At 51.0% G+C, this 27,964-nt stretch overlaps 1 protein-coding gene across 6 annotated transcripts; it reads right to left on the minus strand.

Moving 5' to 3' along the window:
* Positions 1-40: 40 nt before the first annotated feature.
* Positions 41-27,924, minus strand: DHX30 (DExH-box helicase 30). 6 transcript variants are annotated; one of them, XM_074344989.1, is made up of 24 exons: positions 27,767-27,924; positions 25,813-25,907; positions 25,021-25,127; positions 24,025-24,079; positions 19,497-19,592; positions 18,352-18,380; positions 12,458-12,588; positions 11,717-11,827; positions 7,537-7,838; positions 6,959-7,079; positions 6,107-6,256; positions 4,331-4,483; positions 3,218-4,054; positions 2,870-2,945; positions 2,679-2,783; positions 2,249-2,424; positions 1,862-2,068; positions 1,693-1,774; positions 1,432-1,625; positions 1,152-1,311; positions 881-1,038; positions 683-786; positions 465-604; positions 41-367 (listed from the first exon to the last, which is right to left on the minus strand). In XM_074344989.1, the coding sequence occupies exons 3-24, from the start codon at positions 25,043-25,045 to the stop codon at positions 114-116; spliced, it is 3,666 nt and encodes a 1,221-aa protein (XP_074201090.1). In that variant the 5' UTR covers positions 25,046-25,127; positions 25,813-25,907; positions 27,767-27,924; the 3' UTR covers positions 41-113. The 6 variants fall into 6 exon arrangements, with proteins under 6 accessions (XP_074201090.1, XP_074201091.1, XP_074201094.1 ...); XM_074344990.1 differs by having other exon boundaries at positions 25,813-25,994; positions 27,767-27,878; XM_074344993.1 differs by lacking the exon at positions 18,352-18,380.
* Between the last annotated feature and the right edge of the window lie 40 nt (positions 27,925-27,964).

Consider the following 27,964-nt stretch of genomic DNA (forward strand, 5'->3'; position numbering starts at 1 on the left):
GCTGAGGCCCTGAGAGAGGAGCCCCAGCGGATAGCAATGCTCACAAGGGATAAATAGAACTTTATTTTAAATAAACATTTGCACTCTGTACACAGCCCCAGCGGTCACGGGGCTCAGTCGTCAGCTGTCTTGCGCACATCAAAGCTGCCACAGGGCCCACGCAGCAGCTCTGCCAGCAGGGCAAGCAGCTGCCCGTGCTCCTGCTGCACGCAGGGGGGCAGGGCGGCCAGCTCGCTGCGCAGGCTCCGCTCCACCATGCGGCCCAGGGCCCGGCGCAGCTCCCTCAGCAGCCGCACGGTGCGAGAGTCACCCTCCAACCTCAGCAGGTCGCTGTCACTCAGGGAGATGGTGGCCCGGCGCCCATCATCTAGAGGAAGGGAAAGACGGGGAGCCCGGGTAAGGCCAGGCCCCCGAGGAGACAGCAGCCAGAGAAGTGGTGGGGCAGGAAGGCTGCAGGTACTCACCACGGACGTGGACGTCCCCGTCGGTAAGTAGCAGCACAGCTAGTGGGTGCACCTGGGAGGAATCCCGGACGAAGACGCTGCCATTGGACTTGACAGCCATGAAATACGTCAGCCATCGGCTCCGGAGCCGTGTGGCCTCCCTAGGAACAAAGGGCTAGGTGAGGCCCCCCTACTGGACCATCCCAGCTGCCCCGCGCCCCCACTGACAGCACCCCCACCTGTTAATGGTCGACTTATGCAGCAAGATGTTGCCGGATTTGGTCCTGTATGTGACACTGTTGGGCTTGAACTTGCCCTGCCTGGTCACCTTTCCCTGCCTCACCTGCCAGGATGAAGGAAGAGGTGGGTGGGTTGGACAAGGAGCTGGGATGGGAAGAGAGGCCAGGGCCCGGGACCCCACCTCCCCAAGGCAGCACCTGGATAAGGTTGGGGTAGAGACCCGCCATCAGCACGCCCTTCACCAGCTCCTCCTCTTCACTGTACTCGTTGCACTGGGCAGAGGCCAGGGTACAGTCCGAGGGCTTCCCCACAAGGAAAGCTTCATAAATGTTCTCCGAGAACTGCTTGATGAGTCCTGGGGAGGCAAAGTCAGGGTGAACCAAGGACCCCTGGTTCTCAGCTCACTGTGCATGGGGTCAGCATGAGTGGGAAGGGTGGAGGGACTCAGCTGCACAGGGCCCCACTGACCGTGGATGAAGCGCAGGCTGGGAGCATAGAGTAGGTTTTCCTCCAGGTAGTTCTCACGGGAGCTCCGGTCCTGCCAGCGTAGCACCTCCTCCCAGCCAGACACAGCCCGCACAAAGGCCAGATGGTCACTGCCACTGTCGTGGCTCAACAGTGCCTTCACCTGGGAGGGGAGGGGGGTGCTGCAGTCACAGGGCAGGGACCAGAGGAGGCCACCTCAGGACAGGAAGTGGCAGAATGCCACAGGGAGAGCAGAGGGCTACGCGAAGGCACCGGGTCTGACCTTGTCCACCTCCGCCCGGTTCTGCAGGCTGCTGCTGAAGGGGTCCCGGGTGAGGCAGGAAACGACCACCAGCAGTGGGTGTAGGCAACGGAAGATAGCAGCCAGCACTATGGCCTTGGCCAGCCGCGGGTCGGTGGAGATGTGGGCCAGGCGCTGCCCCAGGGTGGTTAGGTACTCCCGCTGGTCCAGCACCCCTGCAAGCTCAGCTGTCAGTCCCGCCCTTAGCCACTCCGCAGCCCGGCCCGGCCCGGCCCCACTCACCGATCTCCTGGAGCAGGATCACAGCCTCATCCACTGCCTTGATGTTTGGACTGTCCACAGCCTTGGAGAGGAACTCCACTGCCTGCAGCACAAACGAGCCAGAGCCCCCATTAGCCTGCGCCCTGCCTGCCTGATCCCAGGGCCAGCCCCCCACCTGCCTCTGCCGCACCGTCTTCTCGGGCATATGGATCTTGGCTTGCAGCACCAGGTTCTCAAGAGGTGTGCGCAGAATCTCTGGCACTTGGAAAGGGGCCATCTTCTCCAGCCGGCTCCGTGGGAAGAGGTGGTAGGCAAAGCCTGACTGGCAGCGGCCCGCCCGACCCCGGCGCTGGATCACATTGGCTCGAGACACCCACACAGTCTCCAGGCAGGACACCTGGGGGAGGGGGCAGGTGAGCAGCCACGTGGACACCACAGGCCTTCCTCTGTGCTCCCGGACGCCTGGCCTTCACCTCACTCAACCCCTCTACAGCCCTCCCCAACAGGGACACTGAGACCCCACAAGTGTGGCCTTCTCCAGACACACACGCAGGTCCAGGGTGGATCTAGGTGCCACCTTGGTCTTCAGGTCGTAGCGTTCCTCCTTGTGCAGACCGCTGTCCACCACATGCACAATGTCATTGATTGTGATGGAGGTCTCAGCGATGTTGGTGGCCAAGACAATCTTGCGCACCCCAACGGGAGGCTGCTGGAATATGGCCTTCTGGTCCATCATGGGGATGTTAGAGTGCACTGGTGGGCGGCAAGAACACACTAGTTATGGGTGCTGCTCCCACCAAAACTTCCCCTGATGAGGGCAGGCAAGGATTTTGACCCTATTTTGATGAAACTGAGGCCCAGATCAGTGGCATGCCCAGTAGAAGTTGCAAAGCCAGCAAAAGCAGTGCAGCCTAGTGAGAAACCCACGGCCCTTGAGCCCCAGGCGAGTCTAAGACAGAGGGCAAGCCTGATGTCTGGGCCACCATCCCCATCACACAGGCTCTCACCTGGCAGGATAAGGTACTTGCTCTCATGCATGCCCAGGGCCTCCTGCAGGCGTTGCTGCACTCCTTTGATCTCCTGCCAGCCAGGCAGGAAGCAGAGGATTCCACCTGTAAAGGAGCCCCGAGGGTATGAGCCGGTGGCTCCTGGCAGATGGAGGGCAGGGTGGGCATGGGGCAGAGGAAAAAGCACCCACCTGGTTCCCCCCGGGCATCGATGTGCAGAACCAGATCAGTCACGAGGTCCAAATCGAGAGCGCATTCATCCTCAGACTGGGGTGGGGGAAGAGAGGCCAGTCACAGCCCTGGGGCCAGGGGTCGTGCACAGGACACGGCCACCAAGACTCAGTGAGGCCGACGCATGTGAAACATCACCTGCAACCCTCACCGCACCCTTGTCAAACAGGCCTGATCATTCCCATTTCTAGCAAGGAAACCAAGGCTTGGGAAAGTTAACTTGTCCTCAGCCACCGGGCCACAGGGACAGGAGGAGGGGAGTCCACGGAGGAGAGCATGGGCAGGATGGGGCAGGCGCATCCCCTCACCTCATGGTGCCGGTGCCGGTGTGGGTACTGGTGCTTGCCCAGCTTGGCCAGGATGTCCTCCAGGTAGTGCTCCTTGACGGGGTACATGAAACCAGGCACCTTGATGACAGGGCAGCCACCAAAGTAGCGAGAGAAGCGCTCATTATCGCCGGTGGCACTCATGAGCACCAGCCGCAGGGCTGGGTTGAGCCGCTGCAGGCCCTTGAGCAGGATCAGCAAGAAGTCCGTGTTCACGTCCCGCTCATGCACCTCATCGACGATGACGTGGCTCACGCCCTCCAGGCTGGGATTGCTCTGCAGCTTCCGCAGCAGGATGCCCACTGTGCAGAAGAGCAGGGCCCCACCTCGGGCCGGAGGCTTGCTTTCCAACCGTACCTGGAAGCCCACATTCCGGCGCAGGGAGGGACCCAGTTCGTGGCTGACTCGCTGCGCCACGGACACAGCCGAGATGCGGCGTGGCTGCGTGATGATCACGTTGCAGCGCGCGCCGCGGCCCTCGGTCACATAGCGCTCCAGCAGCAGCTGCGGGATGCGCGTGGTCTTCCCACAACCAGTGTCCCCGGCGATGACCACCACCGGGTGCTGCTCGATGGCATTGAGGATGGTGTCCCGATGAGGGTCCACAGGGAGCTGGGGGGCCTCCTGCCAGACTGGCCCTCGCCGCCGCCACAGCTCCAACAGGCTCTGGCTCAGACGTAGCTCCTCTGCCTCTGACAGGGGCACGAACGGCTTGCCTGTGATAGGGTCGCTGAGGGGCCCTGAGTCCTTGCCCAAGGGCAAGATGTCATCACTCTGCAGCCGGAGCTCTGGGGAGATCCACGAACTATCCACAGGGTACTGGGGGACAGGAGAGGCAAGCAACATGGTGAAAGAGAAATACCTTCTCGTTTACCGAAGATTCACCTGGGCCAGAAGCTGTGGCCTAATCCACTGCGCAGGACTCAGTCCTGACCGCCCCAGGACCCTAGGGCAAGACTGGACTGCTAGGGGCAAGGGTGTTCCCAGGCTCCGTCCCCAGTAGGGGAAGGGAGGAGTTACTACGCCTGCTGCAGGTGGAGGCTTTCCATCTGGGGAGATGAAGGCATAGGCACAGTGGATGTAGGGGACTCTTACGTGGTTCAGGAAGGTCTCTATCTTGCGGAGGATGGGCTCCGGCACCTGGATGGTACATGGCCGGCGCTGGGTCTCACCCAGCTCGCGCAAGGAGGCCAGGTTGTACATGGCGTGGGTGAGCGGCTCATTGTTCCTATCCACCAGGCCCAGACTCTGCAGAGGAGACACGTATAGCTTGGCCTACACCCATCTCCCCAGAACTGACCCAGACTGGCTCAGGAGCTCCAAACAAGTTGTACATGGCAACCTCTTTTCTGAGAGATTTTGGGTTTTGGCTGAGACAATGCAGGAAGGAGAAATTAGGAGCCAGAAAAATAAAAGTCTCCACCAAAAAAAGGGGGGGGGATGGGGTGTTAAAATAGTTGAAGAAAAACAAGACCTGATGTGTCTTAAGTAAAACAGGGTGAGTGCCCCTGAAAAATCTCTTCCTCTTCCCTTAACACACCTCACAGGCTCCTCTGACTTTGCTGCCTCATCAAAGCCCACCCCAGCCCCACAACCTTTCAGGTCCAGCTGCCACACCACCTTCTCTCTCTGCATGACACCCGTCCATCTGTGACCCCATCATACAAATGTGTCTGGAATTTCTGTAAGCATCTACTTCTGCAACTTGATCAAATAAGCCACTGGAAGGGAAACTGCATCTTATTTCCCTACATACCCAAAGGCATTCCCACACATCGGGGAAGTGTGGAAAACCAGCCAGTTTTCCGGATGGTCTGTCACATCTGGATTGGGCTCTTCCTCCAAAGCCCAAATCAAACACTCCCTCCTCTAAGAAGGCTACCCCTGCAGGGACCAATCCCCTTCCTCTGGCCTCCTGGCAGACAAGGGCAGGGATTATAGTCCCCAGAATACAGGAGGTGCAAACAGGGCCACTAAGCTGCAGGAGAGGCCTCCGTCTTTTTCCAGGACTGCGAGAATTTACCGTCAGCCTCTCCGACCAGGGCAGCCAGCTGTTCTGGGAAGCTTGCTCCTTTCCGAGACAGACCTCTACCATGCGGGGGGACCTCTCATCAGTATTTGTTGTCTATCAAGCTAAAATTCAGACTTCAAGTTAAAATTCAAATTTCTCCCAATAAGCCCTAGCTCTGCCCTCTTGAGCTACAGGGAACACATCATTCTCTCTTGCCACTTGCCCCTCTACAGTTCTCCAGGATCCTGTTATCTCTCACCATCAGCTGTATCCAAAATTCACTTTCCAGAGCCAAACATGCACCAAAGGTATATCTGACCATTCTCTCTTGTTCTGCAAACCAGACCTCCATTGGGTTCAGGTTACTAACTTCTCGCAAGTCCCAGCACAATCGAACTCCCACTACTGGGGAGTCAGCTGACCTCCAAAGCCTCTTCAAAACAGCTGCCAGCTCTAAGCCACACCGCCTTCGCCTTGAAATTGATCCCTTCGGTCTTCATCCCAAATAAAGAATTCCTTTGGCCACAAAGCCCAGGTTATCAGTATCTTACTAGACAATTCCTCCAGCTGGATGCCATTCAGAATGGTGAGCATGTCTCCTGGCTCCACTCAGGTTCCGGCCCCCAGTGCTGAAAGGCTGAGCTCACAGGCAAAGCACCTCCAGGAGGACTGTGGGGGAGCCGTGGAAACAGCAGCCCCACAGCCTGATGAGCAAGGCTTGGACACCAGATATTTACGTACCCAGGCCAAAGGCCTGGTATGGTGGATTTCATCTCCTGGGAAAGTGGATCAATTTGCCAAGAGTAACAGGGAACTCCAGGACATCTCATGCATCACACCAGGGACCCTCCTGCACTCACCTTCAATTTCTTACAAGCCAAGGCTGCCGCCTTATTCTCAGCCTCTGCTTTGCGACGCCCTTTGGCAACAAAGGTCATGGGACAGGGCCAGAGTAGGGTGAGGGTGGACAGCTTGGTCTTGGTGCCCACAGTGTGGAACTGCATGAGATTCTATGTGAAGGGCAAGAGAGATGGTTACATAAAGGCAGGGAATGAAAATATCTGTGGTGTTCAGAACGCCGAGGACCCAGACAGGGAATAAACCCCCATATGAGCAGCCCACAAACATCAGCCACGAAAGAAGTGCCACCGTACAGGCAGAAGCCAGTCCCCTAGGGCTGCACCTCCCACACCCGGGCCTGGCTTCTCTACTGTAACATGATTTCACAGCATGAGACGGCGTCTGGGCAACTTCACTCCCTGTCCTCTTAGCCCACCGTCCTCTCAGCACCTTCCAGGCAACCAGGTAGGATGAAGCTGTCACCATGAGCTAAAAACCAGGCACATTCTGGGGGAAGGAAAAGGTCTTCCTTGTACCTTAACCAAAGCCTCAAAGCCTCAAAGCCTGGCAGCAAAGACAAATTCATGCCTCAGCAAGTCAGCCACCCACCCTCCTTCATTCTGGCCCACCACCCTTGAACAAACATGGGTCTTCCACTCCTAGTCCCCAGCCTGTCCCTGGCGCCTGTGTCTGACTTCCATTCTGTCCCTACTGCTTCACCCACCAATGACCTCGGCCTGGCCTGGCTGGAGGAGCAGGTATCCTCGGCCGTCCTGCACACCTGTGGTCTCCCTCCTGCCTGGTCTTGGGGAAAACCAGGCTGGACCACGCCAGCTCCCCACCCTCACACACTTCTAAGAGACCCAGCTCACCTTAGCCGTGGAGGACGATGTTGCTATCTGAATCACCTTGGCCAGAAGGTTCTTGGGAAGTGGAAACTGGGTCAGAGCTCTAATAGCACTGTCGTCATCTGTCATTTCAAAGGAACCCCCCCTGGGAAGACCAAAAGTTGAGGTGAAAAAGTGCCCTCTTCCTGGGCCACCTTCACCAGGGGTAGGACATGGCGTTGCTGCAATGGGCAGTCCGGAGGCATGAAAGAAGTGGCCGGCCAGGCATCTTAGATCCACAGATGCCTGATGCTCCCTCAGTCCCCCAGATAGGAGGGAGGGGCAAGGGTCAGGCACAGTAGTTGCTGGGACTCTGAAAAGACCCAAGTGTGAGCTGGAGGGAAGGTCCACGCTGCTGTTTTGTGAAAGCCTGGCCATACAGTACAAGGCCGCAGCCGGCTCTCCCCAAGGACAGGCAGGCGTACCACTGAGTAACTGGACACACGGACTGAGATGAGGGGCAGGGGCCCTCCCATCACAGAGAAGGCTCCCAGGGAACATCCCCCCTCATCCCCATGTGGACGTGCGGCCAGCTTCCCTGCATCCCCTGCCTCCAGCTGTACCTCGAGTCCCTGAGTGGGGTGTGGGAGTCCTGCTGGGTCATGGACAGAAAGTCAGTGACATCAATGGTCCCCTCTTCTAGCTCTTCCTCCTCATCCTCCTCTTCCTCCCGGCCCAAGGAGCGGGATAGGCCCCCAGGTCCCCCTGGTCGGATGCTCTCAGGATTCAGCTGCCGCCAGGAAGTGGGTGGCATGGTGGGTTCTGGGCGCCACCAGCTGTCAGCCGGAGAGCCAAAGCGATCTGCTAGCACGCGGTATTTGGCTGCATCAAACAGCTCGTTCCGGGGACCCAGCAGACCCCAGCCCTGGGGGAGAAAGGGCGTTGTGAGGGCCCATGCCAACCTCACATGTCAAGCTGCCTGGAACCTGCCCAGTTACACTGTAAGTCCCTCGTGTGAAAGTCAAGCCTGTTCACCTGTCTGCCCGCCTTAGCCCTTAGCCCAGATCTGGGCAGGAAGAGAGCACTTCACTGTCTAGTTTCAACAGGTAAAAATGACAAGGCAAATTCTTACACCTGTTCTTATAAAACTAAACAAAAACCCCATGGGGCAATGGAAAGCAGATGCATTCGCCATGTGATCTGGGAAGCTTCCTTGAATGTAGCAACTGGGAGACATGCTGTCTATACCATAAAACAGATACACCTCTGACACAATAATCATATCCTGGGAACATACTCTAGAAATAACTTCAAATGTTTTTCAAGCCTTGTATACAAAAATGTTATTTTAAAATGTATCACAGCTTCATTCTTTTTTAGAGAAAATCAAATAAAATATTTGCTGAGAATGAGGAGCATATGCAAAGCAACATGCTGGCCACTCTGGGCACCATCAGAAGAGAGACCTGGTCCCTGCCTTCAAGAAGCTCAGAAACTAAGAGGCAGAAGAGAAATGCAGACCAGACTCTAAGGAACAAAAAAGCAAGTAAGAAACTAGAAGAACAGGAGCAGAGCGTAAAGGTCAAGGAATTCAAGCTGGCCTTGCCCAGGGGGACAGCAGGCTTTTCCTCCCCACCTCCACTCACCCCCCGCCGGCGGGGCGCCATCCTAAGGACACCCCTGTGCGCCCCCCTGCCTGCTGCTCTTCTCTCCTCAGAAACCCTCCCAAGCCGCTTCCCTCCCAGGGCTCCCCTACCAGCTCATGCTTCCCCACCAGCCCACCCTGCCTCCCTCCTCCTCCATCTGGCCAGCTCTTTACCTTGCCCTGAAGAGAGCTCCTGCAGCGATGCTCCATGCTCCTCCCTCTCCCGTGCCGCCTCCCGTCCGGCCCTCCCAGCGCGCTGCTGTTGGAGACTGCCCTCCATCAACTACCACCAGCCAGAAGACCCAGCACCCGGGGTCAATCAACACTCCTGGCTGACACATCTAAGGCCTTAGATTTCTGGCTTCTGCCCACCCATCGGTACCATCACCAGGCACTCAGATCCACGCTGGCACTCCTCTCGGTTGTGGGCTCACACCCTCTTCCATGCCACAGGGCCCTGGGTCTGGAGTTCCCTCCCCATCCCTGTCCTTGGCAAACTTCTACTCATTCTTCAAGAGTAGCCTATTTTATTCAGGAGGCTAGAGTGCACTTCCTCAAGTGGGTGCCTCGCCTCCAGGCTGTGGCTGCTCCACGAGCAACCTGAGTCACCTCTGTGTTGCCAGCACTCGCTCCAAGCCTGAAGGTGATGCGGAATAAACACACATCCAGTTTGGGAGGAAGAGAGAAGAGCTCAAGAACTCTGAGTACAAACCCTGAGGAATGCAAAGGCTATGAACTCCAGAACACATAAAGAACTTCTATAACTCAACAACAACAAAAATCAGATTAAAAAATGGGCAAAGGACTTGAATAGACACTTCTCCAAAGAAAATACATATAAATGGCCAATAAGCACAAGTAAAGATGCTCAACATCACTAATCATTAGGGAAATGCCAATCAAAACCACAATAAAATACCACCTCACACCCATTAGGATGACTACTATAAAAGAAAGAGAAAGAAAGAAAATAACAAGTGTTGGTGAGGATGTGGAGAAACTGGAACCCTTGTGAGCTGTTGGTAGGAATGTAATGGTATAGCCACTGTGGAAAACAGTATGACAGTTCCTCAAAAAATTAAGAATAGAATTACCATACGATCCTGCAATTCAACTTCTGGGAATTAAAAGCAGGGTCTTGAAGAGGTATTTGCACACCCATGTTTGCATGAGCATTATTCACAGCAGACAAAAGGTGGAAGCAACCCATCGATGGGTGAATGGATAAGCAAAATGTGGAATATCCACACAATGGCATAATATTCAGCCTTTAAAAAGAGAGAGATTCTGACACATACTACAACATGAACGGACCTAGAGGACTTCATGCTAAGTGGAATAAGCCAGTCACAAAAGGATAAATACTGCATGACTGCGCTTACATGAGGTACTTACAACAGTCATCCTTAGAAACTAGGATGGTGGTTGCCAGGGGTTGCGGGGAAGGGGAGACTGGGAGTTGTTTACTGGGTACAGAGATTTCGTTTTGTAGGATCCAAAAGTTCTAGAGATTGGTTGCACAACAGTGTGGCTTAATTCTGCTAAACTATATACTTGAAAACAGCTAAGATGGTAAATTTTATACTTTGTGTATTTTACCACAATTAAACAAACACAGAAACAAACAGAAAAGGCTAACAGCGTAGACAGGGAACAGAGACCGTGCTGGGGAGGAAGGTGATCACTCCTTCCAGAGACCAAACAAACAGTCTCTGTTCAAAGTGCCTTCAACATCCAGCCAGAAAAGAATTTCTCACCCTCGGCACTACTGACATTTTGGGTCAGGAAATTCTTTGTTGTGGGGACTGTTCTGTGCAGGATGTGTAGAAGCATCCTTGGCCTCACCAGTAGCACTCCTCCAGCTGTGGCCACCAAAAATGTCTCTAGACATTGCCAAATGTCCCCTGAGGGGCAAAGTACCCCCAAGTTGGGAACCCCTAAGGTAGAGATGCTCTATGGGAAATGGGGATTTCTGAGATATTAAACACAGAACCCGCTGAGAGAGATGTCCCCAGGGAGGAGCACAGAAAAAAACAGATGTTTACAGAGAATGGGAGAGGAGGAGCCTGGAGTGACCCAGAGAGAAGGTTAACCCAGGGGCTGAGGACGAGATGCCAGGCAGTGCCAAGGCCACAGAACATTCACGAGAGTGACGACCTGAGATGAGGCTGACGAGCCTAGCAAAGCGCTGCTCCTATCAGCGAACAACCACCCAGCGGCTACTGCTACACATGGGGCGCTGTGAAGCTGCGAAGATAACCAGCCACCACAAGGGCTGTGACACTGAAGTGGAAAAATGCAAACCACAAGCACAGAGAGAGCTGTGTGCAGGGGAAGCAGGGCCTGGGGAAGGGATTTGCACACTGAGGGATGCCTACAGAAAAGGACCAGATGAGGAAGGATCTGAAAATTAAATAAAAGCATGGGAGAGGAGGTGAAAGAAACACACAGAAAGGGGACAGAGAAAAGAGAAGGGTCATGTTGGGGCCCAGGATAGGAAGAGGGACCTCTCTTCCTGAGATTCTGGAGGGAGGCAGGGACGATGAAGGTCTGGAGACCATGAGCGGAAGAGAAGCTGAAGGAATATACGTCCTACAGCTCTGTCTTTGTCAGCAGAGACGAAGACCTAGGAACGTGAGGAAGATTCAAGGTTGGCACAGCCACAAAGGGAGTTAATTAGGGATGGAGAGAGAGGCTGGGAGCGACAACGAAGGTCTACAAAATGCTGGGTAACCAAGAACTGAAAGCAACCCATGTCCACCACTGGGAGGTCAGAGAAGTGATTATCATGCTTCCATTCTAAGTGAGGACTACGTGGCTACAAAGAAAAACCTATGTGAAATAATGGAGAAAGAAAAACAGAAACCAAGATAGAAGTCTATCCATGCTGTTGCACATAGGGAGTATTTTGCCTAAAAGGTTCTTCTCTGTGGTTTCTGAAACCACAGAAAGTAGACAACTACAGGAATAAAAAAATAAGTATTTATTCCCTCATTGCCTGAAGCAAGAAAGGAATCACAAAGCGGGCAGGGCTCAGGACAGGTGTGTGGCTGAACATCCTGCCAACCTAAACCTGGGTGTGCCTGGCACCAGAGAGACCGTCACAGCAAGGTGCTCCCAGGAGGGAGGCGCGCGGGGCTCGTGCGGGGCGGGGTCACCTTGAACAGCTGGCAGGCCGCGGCTGCAGCCTGCCTCTCAGCGTCGATCTTCTTGCTGCCGTAGCCTTCTACCTCCACGCTCTTGGGCCATTTGATGTGGAGGGTGACTTTCTGAGGAAGACAAGAGAGAATCAGGACCCTTGCCTCTCTAGACAGCAAAGCTACTCCAAATCATATGGACAATCAACAGCAAAGCTGTGAACCTCACAGAGGCAGAGCTATGTGCAGGACAGGACCCCAGCGACAACGTTAACTCCTTGTAAGCCTCTGACTCCCGCACCCTCAAGCCCCTCATCCCACCTCAAGTTGTTCTGCTGCTTCTAAGTGCCATGTCCTAGCCAGAGACAGGGAAAGATGGAACCTAATTTATCTTTAAAGTCTTCATTCAGAATGGTTTGCCTGCGTGTGTCTGTGGGTCCCAGGACCAACATGACTCTGGCAGCAGGAATTATTGTCAACTCTAACCCTCTGCAATCCCAGTTAGTTGACGGGGAACCAGGGATCCGTGCGGAGGCCTGTCTTACACAAGATGAGAACGCCTCCCTTCACCTGCCCTGTTCCATTTCCCTAAACCAGGCTCTTCTCCAGACCTAGCTTTGCTCTGAGATTCTCCACTGACCGTTCTCAATTCAGAAAACCCACTCTATGGCCTCCTTGACAAAAAAGCTGAGGGAGAAAAGGGCAGCCAGTCTCCTTCCTGGGAGTCAGACCAACACGTCTCCCTGCCACCAGGAGAGTTACCTTTTTCTTCGGTCCATTTGTGTGCACGTAGACCAATTTGTCTTTTGCATGTGAGATGCCAAGGGCTCTTCCAATCACACTGTTGAGAAGATTTTTGGGCTGTGGAAATTCTTTTAATAGGTCCCTAGAAGCTAAGAAAATAAGAAAAAAGTATTATAGTTGCTCTTTCTCTTTTAAAAACTCCATGGGTTGTGTATCAGGGCAACCCTGGTCTGGATACTGAGGATGTTGGCTTGTGACCCCAAACCACCCAGAAGCATCTTAGAAAAGGAGGGAGAAATGGCTTCTGGGTTTACAGGGGAACATGAGGCTAGACCCACTGCATGATCATCTCCTGAAAGAGAAGGGACAATGCCCTACACACCACAGGGGAACCAGCCAGCATCCTCTTCCCCACCCAAGCTCATGACTTAACATATCAGCTACAGAAGCCTACATGGTAACAATCCCCTAGTCTGATGTCTGAAAGAAGGCACTCAACAAAAAGCAGAACAAAATTAACCACATACGCGCACAAGAGATCAAGACAATGCAAGGCCCCCTCCTAAAATAAGACACACAAGAGGGAGGATTGGCGCCAATTCTCAACTGTACTTCAGCACCCTGCAAAAAGCCTCCCCAGAGCCAGATTATGTGTAGGGACACTGATTAGGGCCCTCCATAGCTGAGACACAGGCATGAGCTACGCCTCCCCGGAGTTCACTGGAGTGAATCAAGTGGAGGCAGTATGCATCAGACACCACAAGAAGTACCTTTTTAAACGTTTACTTTGGATCAATCTCAGAGCACAAATAGGTTAAGATATCCACCTAGGGGCAGCTTGTGCCAAACACAGGGCTTAGCCAGACCATGAAGAAGCCTGCTGGGAATGGCTGAAAACAAGGAAGAGCCCCAGAGAACAAGAGTGGACCAGGATCAGAGACCAGCAGAGGAAACGGGAAGCTTTTTCACTCTCCACTCACAATCCCTGGCATTATAATTCAACTTTAAACCAGCTCCAAAAAGGAATTTTATAGGGAATAAATATATGCACCTGTGCACCTGCATGCATCAATCGTAAGTCACCTGGGAAGCACTTCAAAGCACTGCACACCCTGATCCCCATAGAGCACTTGAGTATAGCGGTGATGTTGGAGAAGTCTATGTATTTGGAAAAAGCTCCTCCAGGAGTTCTGATCCAACCCTGCTGCTGGGTTGAGACTCTTTCCTTGGAGCAGACTCCTGTGTCAGCTGGCCAAGAGGATTCTGTCTGGCCCTGTCTCCCTCTAAGCAGTAACTTGTAAAGCAACTGAGAATCGAGTAGTCAAGAAAAAACATCTCAGTAGACTCAAAGGGGTTCCATCCCACAGGGAGACCCAACTTTAAGTAGCCCAGTAGACCCACATATCTAACAGATGTGCAGTGGTACCCTCTCCAGCTCTACAGGGCAGGGATGCTCTTACCAGTTTCATTTCCTGCACTATTCAGGAGGCACAGCGCTGGGATCCACTAAAGCAATCATTCTGTCTCTATTTGAAATCCTGGAGTCCCAGGTGTATTTTGTATCTTTCCCTTTCCTGCATCGGTGAGGATGTGCTTACCCTTAATGCTCTAACCCTTGACCACCATCCTGGCAGGAACCGGACGTTTACCTGTTTCCCCCAACTCCTTCGAGGTACGCACCTCTCACCTGTTCTTGCCAGGTGCAGGGGCTCCAGTCCCAGAACCTCTGCGCTTGGAGTCCGTTTGGGCCTGGGCTTTACAAAAGCAGGGATGGAGCCCGCCATTGGATGGCGGTCTCGACCACCACCGGAGAGGGCCCCCACCCCTAGCTCTGCCATCCCCAGGGGTCAAGGGCATCCCGGCCCGACCGCCCCCGCCACTGCCCTCACCATTCACCATGCTTCCGTCGCCTTCCCCGGGCCCGCCGGGGGCCACCCCCGCCTCGGCCTCGGCAGCCTCCTTGGTGCGGTCGGGGCGGGCGCAGCCTGTCGAGAGGCCGCGCGAACGCCCCTGTCGCCCGGTGGTGTGGGGACCCAGCGGCCGCAGGCGCGGAGAGACGCCGGCGGCCAGCGCCATGAGCCTCCTGGCGGCCGCCATCTCGCTCCCACCGGCCCCCGCGACCGGGGAGCTCGGCAGGGACAGGGCATAAGGGCAGGAGCGGGCGGCCGGGCGCCGCGCGCCCCCTGCCGGACGGGCGGACCCGGGACGGAGCTGAGATGGCTCCCGCCCCACACAGCCCAGGGCCTCCAGAGCCCACGCTCCAGTCAACTGGTGGGCAGACCGGGCGTGGGCGGGGACCCTGCTGAAATCACTCCTCCAGTAAATCCAAACCCACAGTCTCGTCGTCTGAATCTGAAGCAGGAAGAGAGAATGGGGTTTTCTGGAAAACAGGGCCGGCTTCAGCTCAATGTTCATCGGAGGAAATGAACTTGGAGTTCCCTCTAGGTCCTACCCATGGTCCCTAAATACCTCTCACCCCGCGACAAACTGGCTACCACTCCAGACGGCAGAGTGTAAGAGAACTGCTGCATTGCCGCACTGCCATCTCATTTAACGGCTTACGAAGTAACCCTGGTGAAGAATCTGGAGCCAGGACAGGGAAGACCTCTTGAAAATAAGCGGACCAGATTTAAGCTCCAGAGCTGGAGTCAAAAGGGGAAAAATACCCGACTTGGGCACTGTGCCCAAGAACTGAGCTGGTCCAGCACTGAAAGTCTGAAGCTGCGTGTCCTGTACTTGTTTGAAAGCCAGATAGGATTCTGTTTCCAAACTACTACGCCTGGGTTCTAGCCAGGCTCGTTCCTCTCCGGCCTCTCCTGGCACTGAGCAGCAGGGTTTTGGGTCAGCTGGGACTCAGACTGAATCTGCACCTTGGGGTAGTGGCAGTGGCAAATAAGGGCCTCAAGGTCTCAGTCCCTTGGAACGAGGTTGGCAATGCAATTTGTAAGCCGGGAGGCAGGGTTTTGTTGTTTGTTTTATAATTCTAGATCTGATTCCCACGATCCATTGGAGAGCTTGTTAAAACGCTGCTGGGAGCCACCTCCACAGTTTCTTATTTATTAGTTATGGAGTGGGGCCCAAGACCCACATTTACAACAAGTTTCCAAATAATACTGAGGTTGCTGGTCCGGGATCAGATTCAGAACCGCTGGCCTATGACAAGAACATGGGATTTGAGTCCTAATACTTAGTCCCAACTCTACAACTTGCCCGCTGTGAAACTTGCGCTACTTTATCAATTGAGAAAATTAGGAAAAACTGGCTCTGATCATTTGGTATGGCTGTGCTTAAGATAAAATGGGAATGTTTGGAAGGGGGCTTTGCAGAGGACTGTTAGAGAAGCCCCTGCCCACTGAGGTCTCAGACAACAGGGGACAGGTCTCTTAGAAGTAGACCCAGGCAGGATGGGACAGCTTCAACCCACTCCTCCATTCCGTCCTCAGTGGGTTTTTACCAGGAAAAGGGCAGAACGGAAGGTGGCCTTGGCAGCAATGGTCTGACCTCACAAGAGGATACCATCTGCATCAAACACCTCTACCCGGATCAGCCATACTAGGATGGCAAGACCCTTGGGGCAGAAAATGATTCTACAAGGGCTTTACATTTGGCCAAGTGTAACTTTAATTTGCCAAAAGCCAAGGCATCTACCCGGCTTCAGGAGTAGTTTTCAAGGATTGTTAGCAGCCCAAATTCCCTCAAAATAATCCAGAAGCTTACCAAATCTGGGGGTGGCAGCAGTAGCTGAAGCCAAATTTGGAAACTGTGGTATCTGAAAGCTGAAGGCAGAAGCCTAGACAGAAAGACTTCACCTGGAAAGCAGGGCTTGGGCCCGTCCTGGCATCTCAGGACCCTCAGTACAGCACTATACACTGACAGTCACTCAGTCAGGCTAAGGTTGAAAAGCTATCATTTCATGGATTTGCTTCCAAAGTGGAAGGCTATACACAAAGCAAGATTGGCCATGAGTTGTTCATGTTCAAGCCAGACTACAGGTACACAGGGGATTATTATACTATCTTCTCTATTTTAGAAAACATATTTCAAGCAGATGTTTGAAATTTTATGTTAAAAAAGAAAGGCAGGTGATGCCAAGCAACTAACTGGTTCTCTGAGAGCTCTTGTTCTCCTTTTCCTGTATCATTTACTTCATCTGGGCTCTAACAGTTGGTGTCACCTTGAGCAAATACTTGATCTCCAAAAACTTCATCACCTTTTGTAACATGAGGGCGACTCTTAGACCTGCTCTTGGAACCCTTCTGGTTCTGTGATCTCCTCATTGGTCTAGAGCAGGGGTGGCCCAAATGTAGCCTGCAGACCAAATCTGCCCACTGCCTGTTTAGATAAATAAAGTTTTATTGGAACATAGCCATGCTCATTTGTTTCTGTATTATCCATTACTGCTTTCATACTATAATGGCAAAGTTAAGTAGGTGCAAGAGAAACCCCATGGCCTGCAAAGCCTAGAATGCTTGCTCTCTGATCCTTAAAGAAAATTTGCCAACTCCTGCTTTAGAAGACCTTGAAGAAAGTTAGTGGGGCTCAGGCATACCCCCCCCACTTCCTTTCTACCAACATTGAGCCTTCTCCTCCACTCTCCATTCTTTGGGGAGAGAAAGTTGACTTCTCTGCCTATGAAAAAGGAGGGAAGTTCTGAAAAATAAGGAAGAGATACTGGCTCAGAGACCTCCCCATCTCTTCTGTATCAAGCATGACATTTGGTACTTAAAAGTGCTAAAAAATGACATTCAGAAGCTTGGAATTAAGGTTAAAGGATTTGCTGAATACACAGGATGTTTTAGGATCCCAAACATTGAAGGCCCCAGGAAAAACCAAGAGGAGGAAGCCCAAGATAGTCTGGACTTGGGCAGACCAGAGAACTTCTGGAGGGAAAGTGAGTGGGACCACCAACATCTGAAGAAACCAGGGGTCTCAGCCAATGTTCTGTCAACTTAATCATAGTTATGTATTTTACAGATGATCAAAATGGCAAGAAATGGTCCACCTGGCTGGCAACAAAAAAGGTAAGGAAACTCACAGGGGCTGGGTGGCCCCTCTGACCACACTACCCATTCTCACGGCTTTCCCATCCATGTAAGTAAAGCCACAAGGGCCCTTGAGGTAGACCACCACACCAAGAGGTGACATGCCTGTACGAGGGAATGGACAGGAAAGACAAGTCCCGTGGTGCCCAGGATCCTGCCAGAAGGCATGTTATCCCATGTTGCTTTCGAGCGCTCTACGTCTCAGAACTGGGTGGGTGGGGAAGATACGTAGGAAAGGTTTGGGGGGCAAATTTCTTAATTTATTCACCCTTTACTTCGGAAGGAGGCCTTGCTAAGAGGTTGGTAGTAGAGTAAGGGGTAGCTTGGGAAAGGAGGTCGTAGTTTTTTCCAATTCCAAATCTGACTCTGCTGGGCAGTGTAACCTATTCAACTGGCCTGTTCACTGTTTTCCTGTTTGAACACCAGAGATTGTTTCTGCCACACTCTTTCTTCTTTAGGGCTGAGGCACCAGCAAAGCCTCTAGGGAATCAGAAAGCATGGCAGAAAGGTCCAATAGTCAATGTAGACTAAGAGGTCTTTTGCTTCTGTGATAAAGGAACAGAGGCAAGAACCCTTTCTAGCTAAAGGAAGAGAGCGAAAGAGAAGGCAGATGCAGACACCCATGGATGCCTTCTGGAGACGCAGCTGTGAGGAGACAGTTGGGCTGAGGGGGGTCTGTCCCCCTCCAGGGAAGACGGTGCAGGGCCTGTTGGACTGCCCCACACGGATCAGCTGCCCCCAACCAACATCACCAGTCTTCTCCTCTGCCCGTGCTCAAGGAGGCCGTGCCTAGACGTGCTGCCTGGTTAATCCCAACTAACCATCTTAAAGCTTAGCCAAAGCACATCTGACACTCTCAGAGCCACTCACCTGCCATGTTGGAAATGTTAACGTTCAGCCTTTTCGAGTTACAGGGCATTTTAAGAAAGAAAAAAAAAAGGGCAATCAACTCTTGTTTTGGCAATAGTAGGGGGTGGCATTTCTTCAATACCTAAGTCAAACGGTCAGAGGGGCCGGAAGTACTTATTTCTAAACTGCTGTGTGTAGTCAGGGCCACTGCAGTAGGAGGGCAGTGCATGTGGAAACCTCATGGGAACAGGCAGCAGTGTGTGCTGCAGAAACTGAACTGCTGTGTGCTCCCCACGCCCTTCCTGAGCTCTTGACCTTCAAAGCACTTTACAGACAGAGTCTAAAGTGGACATGTGGTCTCCACATAAGGCAAAGACTCTGTGAACTATAATGGTGTTCTTCCACTGGAAAACTGGGGGAGGGGTGTGAACAGGCAGCCAGTGGAGCAGGGAGGGGCAGCTGTCAGGACAAGGAAGAGGCTGCCAGGAGCACTGGTCTTAGCAGACCTGGAAAAGATCTAAGTCTGAGGGAAGAGAGGAGACACTCATGGGCAGAGATGCTTCCCTGGGTCCTATTACTGGCCCTGTCCCTGGGTACCAGTGGGACCTGAGGTGAGCTGTCACCTGTCTGGGTGCCCTGGCATTCTCCCCTACCAAAAGGAGAGCCTACCTTGCCAAGTGGACTGAGAGACAGATTTTAATGTCAGTAAAGTGCTTTGAGGTGCTGGGAGAGACAGGGAAGTGATTTGCCCGGCATCCCCAATCCTCCAAGATCGGGGGCTCTGGGCCGAGTCAGGGCTCTGTATTCTGGCCCTGCTACAAGCACCCTGCACTTTCTGAGCCACCTGAGCCAGAGACTGCCTGGAAGGTCCAAGCCCTCTGATTCTCCCTGCTGGTGCCAAACACCCAGACTGAGCCTACGCTCTATTCCTGGTCACTCCAGGAGGCCCAATGAGACTATAGGATCTAAGCCAAGCGGCCAAGGATCATGAAATAACCCAGTCCTTTCCATGATCTCTCCCTGAGGGCTGTGAGAGCTCTGCTAACCCCACTCCTCCTCACTTGCTTTCCAGAGGCCTATGGCCCTGGCACCTGGGCTCCCGCTGCCATCCACCTCCCCACAGCCCCTGAACCAAGTTGGTGCTGGAGGCACGGCTCCTCCCTTACCTCGAGAGATGGTCCCTCCAGGGGCAGGGTTGACACACATGGGTGGAAGACGGGGTGGGGGAAGTTTGCACTGACGCTGCCTGTGCTGGGCCCGATCTGGGGAAAGAGAGAGGCATCAAGGTGATGTGTTCTCCCCCCTCACAGTTACAGACCCCTGGACTGACTCACCCCAGAGGATCTGCGAGGAGCTCTGCTGCTGGACGGTCTCTGGAGCCAATCACAGGTTCTGAGAAACAGTGCCGCTAACGCCACACAAAACAGACGTGACACATCATAGCCTCGGAGAAGCTCTCAGAAGAGCCTCAACCTCTCCCTGTTCTTTTAGCCACCCTCCATGAGTGAAACGCCATCCCAAGTACGTCTCTATGGTCCCAGGGTACTATGTAAATCCAAGTTCTTCCACTATGGAAGTTATCCCTGTGTCTGCTACGGGTTCCCTGGATGAGCCACCAGATCTCAAATTATTCTCTCCAAGAACTGGGCCAGAGAGGAACTAACTGACTGCCAGTCCTCCTTAAAAGCCAATATCAAGGCCACACTTACCAGCCTTCTCCCTCTTTCTAAAAGTTAATGATTTTCCATTCCAAATATTTCCATTCATTCAGAGACTAAATACTACTTATCAGTGACCTATAAGGACATTTTTAAGAAGTTCCAATAATTTGATATACATGAACTAAAATTAAGACACTCACTGAGTCTTCCTATAGGAAGGTGAAAATGTGTGGCTAAGGAAAGTTTAAAGTCTTTAGAACCACCAAAATGGTGAAAACACCAGAGAATCACTGGTCTAGGGGAAAAGGTGCATAAACTCTTTGCTCTCTTTGCCCCACGTTTTGTTAGAATGGGGCAGGAGAAGAGCATGGAGAGAGAGTCTCACACACTACATACCTGGAAAACATCCTGTTCTGCTACAGTGATGCCCTTTCCTATAATGCAAATCAGCTTCTGTACAATTGGGAAATAGGGGAATGATATCGACAAAACATAAGAACCCTTAATTCAAATCTAATTTTTCTACGGCAAAGGAACTGAAAAGCAGGAGTAAAATGATAATCTTCAGCTAAAAAGCAGAAGCCCCTTGAGCTGTATTTTCTAAAAATTAAAATCGAGTGCCTATAGGGAATCGAGGTGGTAGACACATGGTGTTCACCATACAATTTCTTCAACATTGCAGTATTTCTGAAATTTGTCAAAATGAAATGCAGAGGGGAAACCAGGTACTTGCACTTAGGTCCCCCTGCCCCCACTCCCAGCTGCACAAACTCCTAACAGCAGCTGCACTGGCTCGGAGCTCCACTTCCACCTGCGCTGTCTCAGCAACTGCCAGCTCTGTTCTCATTAGAAGGTTCAGTGCACATATTTAGCATCACACCGAGCTGCCTGCCTCAGTGGTCCAAAGTATCTTCCCAGGTACCGATGACAGTTTTTGTCATCCTCTGGCCATAAAGTTGCAGTTGTATTCCCTCAACTCTATTTTCCCCATAAGCCCTCTTGTAACATTACAGGTGTGTGACTTTGCAGAAAACATATAGAGTGTTACAGTACAAATGCCTGTGGGGTCTTCTGGAACAAAGGGCCTAGGATCAAGGTTTGTCTTGGAATTAATTCCAGCTCTGCCTTGAAGCTAAGGTTGACCAGCTCAACCTCTCCATTCCTGTTTGAGGAAGGTCCTCATTCATATCCAAGGATGCTGGCTTAAAAAAAAAAAGAATACATGATTTGATGATTATTTATTTATTATTTCATTAAGCATTTTCAGTAATTGAGGGAAAGTTGTAACAGTCCCACTACAACATCACTGAGCCCTCTTCTGACTACTGGAAGTGGAGGAAAATTGCACTCTTGCCACTGATACAGTGTTTTTCAAAGTTCTGTGCTGATTGTAAAAGACTCAGCTTGCTCTTTGTGGCCTGATTCTAACAGCATTATAGCTGGGAGACAAGGAACTTGTGTTAAGATGCTAGCAAAGGCAATAACAGGTAACTTAGCAGGCACACAAGCATCCTAGCTGAGAGGTGCTGGCAGCTCTGTTTAATTACATGATAGGAAAGATGGTAGCCACAAGACCCAGTGGGCCACCACCCACAGTACTGCAGGGAACTGTCAGGTCATTACCTTCAGAACCATCAAATGGCCCATCCCACTGAAACTGTAAACCCCCGAGTATCTGAAAGCATCTCTGAAACATAAATATCTCCACCCTAGTGGCTCATACACAGCAGGTGCTCAATCTTGGAGCCACAGAGCACATTGTACATTGAGGCCAGGCTTTCACTCTCCAGCAAAACACGGGCTATAGGGCTGTACCCCAAATAGATCAACATACTCACATTTATCAAGGGCCTGCCAACCCATGGATAAGCACTGGGGACAGACCACAGCCAAGTACTTCTCCTGTATCGTCTCTAACCTTGACTATACATACCCTGAAGACAGAGGCTGGGAAACAGGTAAGTTAATACCTTGCTAGTATTAGTGGGGACCAGATTCAGACCCTAGCCAGTTGACCCAAGTTTTATAACAAGTTAAAGTTTCCTCTCAAGACTCATGATGTCCTAGGGAGCTCATAATCTCACCATGAGGAACAAAGAAACACATAAAAAGTCTGTAAGTGATTAAAAAAGTCCAATACACCAATAAAATGTCACAAGGCCACACATGACCAATAGCCAAGGTCATGATGCAAACCACAAGTGAGACCAGCATTCAGAAAACAGGAGAAGGCACTGAGTCTTACAGACATGAAAAGACAGGTCTGCCTGAAGTAAAATATTTAAATCAGTGACTCTTTCAGATTAATGGGTTTCCCTGAGACCTTCAAGTATAAAACAGTTCTTGGTTAAGAATACAACACTTACCTGTGTGGAAAGCAAGGCCCCAAATCAGACTATGTCTGATTATTACGTCTTGAAGCTACTTAATACCATGGATTGTGAATTTACCAGGTGTCAGGCCCTGTTCTAAGCTGTTCACACGTATTAACTCATCTGATCCTTGGAACAATGCTATGTCCACTAAAATAGTGAGGAAGGAGGCACAGAGAGACTCGGTCACCTGCCCAATCCTCCTGTGGGTCTGGAGCTTTGGCTCAGTGAGGGTTTGCTGTCTCCCATTAAGCTGAGTGCTAACAATGCCACCTCTGAAGGGAAGTCTCTTGAACAAATTAATTTCCATCCTAGAAAGCAAAATCACAAGTGCTAGAAAGGAATTTTGTCCCGAAACTCCCTCACCTGGTACCATCTCCTTGTCACATAAAACAACATGGGAAAAGGATGGTTGTAATTTTATTGGGCTCTCCATCTCTTAATGAAATCAGTGCTGTTAATTCAGTCACTCCCACCAGGAGAGAACCAATTTTCACCCAACTTTTACAAGTGGGTGTACAACAAAGCCCACTGATGAGTAGATAAATACAAAAGCAATTAAACGTACTAAATTTTCAGCTCAAAATGTGCTGTCCACACTAATCTCAAGTTCAATGATTCCCTTTTCAGACACAGTTAACAAACACAATGAGGATGACGGAGATTAAGTTTTCAGGCAATCCAAACACAGACAGAGTGACTGAAGACAAGGAGGCAGGAAGAGGCTGCTCTGAGCCCTGGAACATCCAGTCTCCTTATGGCCCATTCAGAAGATTTTCCAGGCCTCTGGGAACATAAGTTGGAGAAGACACAACTGGGAGGATCTTTTTAATCCTCATGGGAGGCCTGCTATGGTTCTCATTTATTTGTAAATATGCTCAGACAGGAGCCTCACGGTCAGCTTCAGTACAGGTGACAGGTCTTTTACTCTTTATTTCCTTCAAGGAGAAAAATCACACTCTTGTCTAAGATATCAAAGCCTTCGGGATCTGGCCCCTTGAAGTTTTCACCAGCTGCGTCACTTCCTGTAAGCAGCCCTTGAACGCTCCCCTATAGCCCTGCCGTGGCTCAATTCTGCTACCGCTTATGCAATCCCCTCACCACATCTGCTGGAGAGCACTGATTTCAAGACGTGCCACAATTTCTCCGATCACTAATACAGCAATGACTCAGTTCACTTCCACCAGCTGTTACTGAGGTCTACCATGTGCAAAATGCTGTGCAAGGTACTATGGGTGATAAAAGAGCACAACAGGGAGTTTCTAATGTAGTGATGCAATGAGTAATTCAGATAGACTAAGCACAAGAAAGTACAGATACGGTGCTGAGGAAGTCAGGAAGGAGATAGATTGTATTTGGTTGACAGAATCAAGAAAGGTTCAGAGGAAATGGTGTAAAACACTGGCCTAAAAAAATAATAGGATGTCAATAAGCAGTGAGTACATATGAGATGGCATTCAGGGAGAGGGGTGGCGAAGGTACACAAAGACCTCAACAAGGGGCTACAAGCACCATGCAGGAGGAAGGCTGAGAAAGGACTGTGGAAAGTCACTCAAAGAGGGGGTCCAGGCACTACACACTGGCACAGGAGTCTCACAGCCTTCACAGCTGCCTATCACAGGGATGAAGGGCTTCAGGTCACAGCACAATTACATTCTTACCTTTTCTGAATGAGTCCAGGCTGAACATTTCTGGCCAGGAGGGAAAGCTGGAATCCTAAGAAGGAGGGTGGAGAGGCAATGGTTAATATTCTTGGTCCAGGAACTCAAAGAGAAGACTTCAGTAACACAGAGAGCACAGTCCGGAAGACAAGAAAAATGAAGCTCTTCACTAATGAGCCCCAACGGCTGCTCCCAGTCTTAAGGATGGAAGGGCCATCTCCACCATAAAGTAACAACATATCTTTGTTTCTAACTGAGAGCTTTCTTCTCTGTCCTAAACTCCCTGAACCCTGCTAAACAGAAGGAGATGCATTTCATCATAAGAAACATATACATCCATCTCAGCACAATACTTGCAGTTATCCTGGGACTTGTAGGAAGCAATGAAATTCTACATGGACCCCTGTTCTCAGGTGGCATCAGGATATGGGACTGATGACTATCTTATGGACAAACCGGTGTACTGGGCTTTCACAAAACCTAGCCAAGCCCCTAGGAATGGGACTTGACTAAGAGTATCAAAGAGTAACTGTAGAGTGATTCAAAATAAAAAGCTTTTCATACCAAAAAAAAAAAAAAATTAACAAAATAAAAAGCTCTTCATGGCAGAACCTCTATGAAATAACAAATATTAAGTTAAAGTTCAGCTGTTGGCCAAAAATTTTGCTGCATTCTGCTCATTAGTACATTTAACTGAGGAATATTATCTAGAGACCTAAATATACACACACATACACAAATAAGCAACACCTCTGGCTTAAAAGTTTTGTTTTTAACAAACACTCAAACTCAGACTTACAGATGTTTTTAATGATGTACTCCTGGGTTGGTGCAGTAACCCTATGTGGTCTTAGTTTAAAAACATCTACACAGTATTTTAGCAAATCGGGGTAAAGTCCAACATTACTAAGAGTCTATTGGGGCCTATACTCTTGCTCCTGACTGCTATTCCCTCTCAATTCTCAAATGGTGGGGAGGCGGGGGTGGAGGGCTGACCTGGGGACGAATCTTTCAGGTCCATAGCAGGTCTGCCCTGATGGCCTCCTCTCCCCCAGGGATGCCGGAAATTTCAGCCGATAGGATATGGTAGCTCAGAGAGAAAACTTCAATACAATATCAACAATGATACAATTTACTTTAATAAGTTACATTCTACAGACTCCTTCTATCCAAATTAAAAGAAAAGGGTATAATTTGAGATTCTGATTTTAAAGAACGCCTTAATATTATAAAATCTAAAACATCTAAGTGATTATTATTTAAGAAACAATACTTTCTTGCTAAGAAATTGTACATTAATTTGCCTATAAATAGACTCCTGGTTTTGCTTTTAAAAAGTTCCTGATCCTCTCCATGCCAACCAGTGCTCATATAACACTATCTTTTCCTGTATCAGTCTTTAAAAATATACTATGAGATTCTAGATAGGGTCTTTCAGAGATATTTTATAGAGCTCTAGCACATTTCACAGAGACCTTAGAGAAAACTACCTTCCCTGTCATACAGTATTACGTTGGAAACTTTTATGGTCCAGTGTTTTGCTTAAAAAATCCAGAGATAAGTAAAATAATATTATGTCAAGATTTCTTGCATAATGAAACACCACTTAACTCCAGATATAGTTACTATGAGATGATTCAAGGACAGAAAGAGTCCATAATGACAAATTAAAAATTATACCCTTCTTCCAAGACAGTCACAAATGGATTTAATACATGCCTTTTGCTTTACAGTGTGGCTGTGCATGAGACCCACCACCACTTTGTGTGCATGGTTAAGTCAACTCACCTTACAAGAGCAGTGACAGTCTCAGATTTTGTAGGCTTTTTAACTGGAGTTGAATTCTCTCTTTGCTATTCCTCATCACGAGGCTGGGCCTCCTCCTGGGAAGTACAATGCTGGGTCACTAAAGAGATGGCCCCCGCAGGGAAAGAAAGTTGCTCCGGACCACTGAAATTCATTTACTAACTCTAATAACAAGGACAAGTTTTGTTAGTGGCATGAAACATACAACTGGACACATTGGCCTCACTTCAGGACCTGCCGTGACCCACTCAAGACCCATCAAATTGTGAGCTGCCCTACATCAGTGCCTGTAAGATACCAAGAAAGATATGCTGTGGTGAAGAGGGACATGTAGTTCTGAAAGCATTTTCTCCAAGCCCAGAGCAAAACTTGCTTCCATTCTGAGTTCTACTCCCCTATGACTATAATAGGAACCTATCTAAGATAGGTAAAGAAGCTCTTCCAGATGGGGACAGCAACAAGACTAAACATTAAGTACCATTATTATAGTTTACACAGGACTTCTACAGACTTTATCTCAATCTATGCAAATACCCCATGAGGTAGGAAATATCTCTTCCAGAGAGCAAAACTGAGGCAGATTTCCCCAGAGAGATTTACACAACTTGCCCAAGATACTATTAACTGCCTCAGGGCAGAATGCAAATCTGCAGTTAAGGTATTGGGCTCCAAAGGTTACCACGCTTATATTACTCCTTATTTTCACATCATGCTGTTCCTAGATATCCCATGGTTCATTCTTTGAAAGAGTATTTTATACTGACATCTTCAAAGGCTGAAAGGGGCAAGAAGGTCCAATTGATAAATTGTGGACAACAATTCCATAAATTAAAACACTGGAGACGAATTATCTTTTGGAGGTAAAGGGACAACCTACACAGGTAGAAAATGCAGCAAAGGATGTATTTCCTGCACCTGAAACAGCTACACAAAGAGCACTACATAAATACCAAATACTATATCAGAAAAAGAGTCTTCCTTCCTGGAAACTCCAAGACTCCAAGATTTAAGTGTAAGTTATAAGATGTAGTCAAGTCCCAAATGACAGCGGGATTATTGCCTTCAAAGAAACTGCAAGGGAAACCATCAAACAATGTCTCATTTCACTCCGGCCAGTAAGTTGCAACCAAAATCAGGTTGAGAATCTGCAACTGGTCATCTGCAGTCCACCTGCTACAGAGTAGGACAAGCCCCTGTGGATGGAGGTTGCAAAGTGAGACAATCTCTCCCTTGCAAAATCACAATTAAGGTGAGCAATGTTGCTACACGAGGACTAGCTAGACTGCATGCTAACGCCATACTCCTGGCTCAAGGGTTCTGAGGACCCCTGGGACTCCAGTTCTCTGCAAACAAAGGACCCAACATGCATTAGGTCTTCCCCCCGCGAAATGGGGCAAGTCACCACCAGCAAACAAAGAACACCTCACTCCTTGGCCTCCCCCAGTGACAAGGTAGGTGCAAAAGGGGGCAAACCAGGGGGGCCAGAATGCACCAGGCCTCCCTTTGGACGAACGGTCCAGGCGGCACGGGGGCAGACAAAGGTCCCAGGGCACTCCGGGGGCTTTCTCCAGGCCCTGCCTCGGGAAACAGAGCATCCACTGAGGCGGAGGCGTCGTTGCGCCAATGAAGCGGCCTCTCCCGCGGCCCCCGAGGTGCCCCTGGCTACGAGGCCCGCACCAGCGGACCGGTCTGGCCCCCGCCCCCGCCCCGGCTCCATGGCAACGGCAGGCCGAGGCCTGGCTGCCCACGGCTCGGCCCGGCCGGCTTCCCGGGCAGGCCTAGGATGCCCGGCCTGCTCTTCGGGCCCGCCCGCTTCTCCGCCCCACTCTCCGCCAAGCCGGGGGTCGGACCCGGGCCCCTCCTCGCGTCGACCACCCCCGGCCACGGCAAGCTCCTCAAGGGGGCACGAAAGGGGAGAATAAAAAGCCCAATTCACCTGTTGTTACAGATGTGAAACAAGCCTCGGTGCACCGCGCATGAGCCGCGGGCCCCCCCAACCACGGCCGGACTACAACTCCCACCAGCGGCGGCGCGGCCCCTTCCGGGTCCCGTGACGGAAGTCCCGCCGGCCGCCGGCGCTCCCCGGCCCGCGCCCCCGGCCCCGCCTCGCGCTCGGCCCCGCGTCTCCTTGGGT

Source organism: Camelus bactrianus, chromosome 17 (genome assembly GCF_048773025.1).
Source record: "Camelus bactrianus isolate YW-2024 breed Bactrian camel chromosome 17, ASM4877302v1, whole genome shotgun sequence".
Lineage (NCBI taxonomy): Eukaryota > Metazoa > Chordata > Mammalia > Artiodactyla > Camelidae > Camelus > Camelus bactrianus.

Bases quoted from the DNA above. Each gene is read 5' to 3' on its own strand.
- DHX30 (XM_045509141.2), bottom strand. From the start codon at position 14,854: ATGAACATTGAGCTGAAGCCGGCCCTGTTTTCCAGAAAACCCCATTCT. The intron at 11,828-12,457 runs GTAACTCTCCTG...TGTCTTCCTCAG, and splicing joins CAAATGGACCGAAGAAAAAG to AAAGTCACCCTCCACATCAA. The intron at 1,626-1,692 runs GTGAGTGGGGCC...CTGAGCTTGCAG, and splicing joins GATCCTGCTCCAGGAGATCG to GGGTGCTGGACCAGCGGGAG.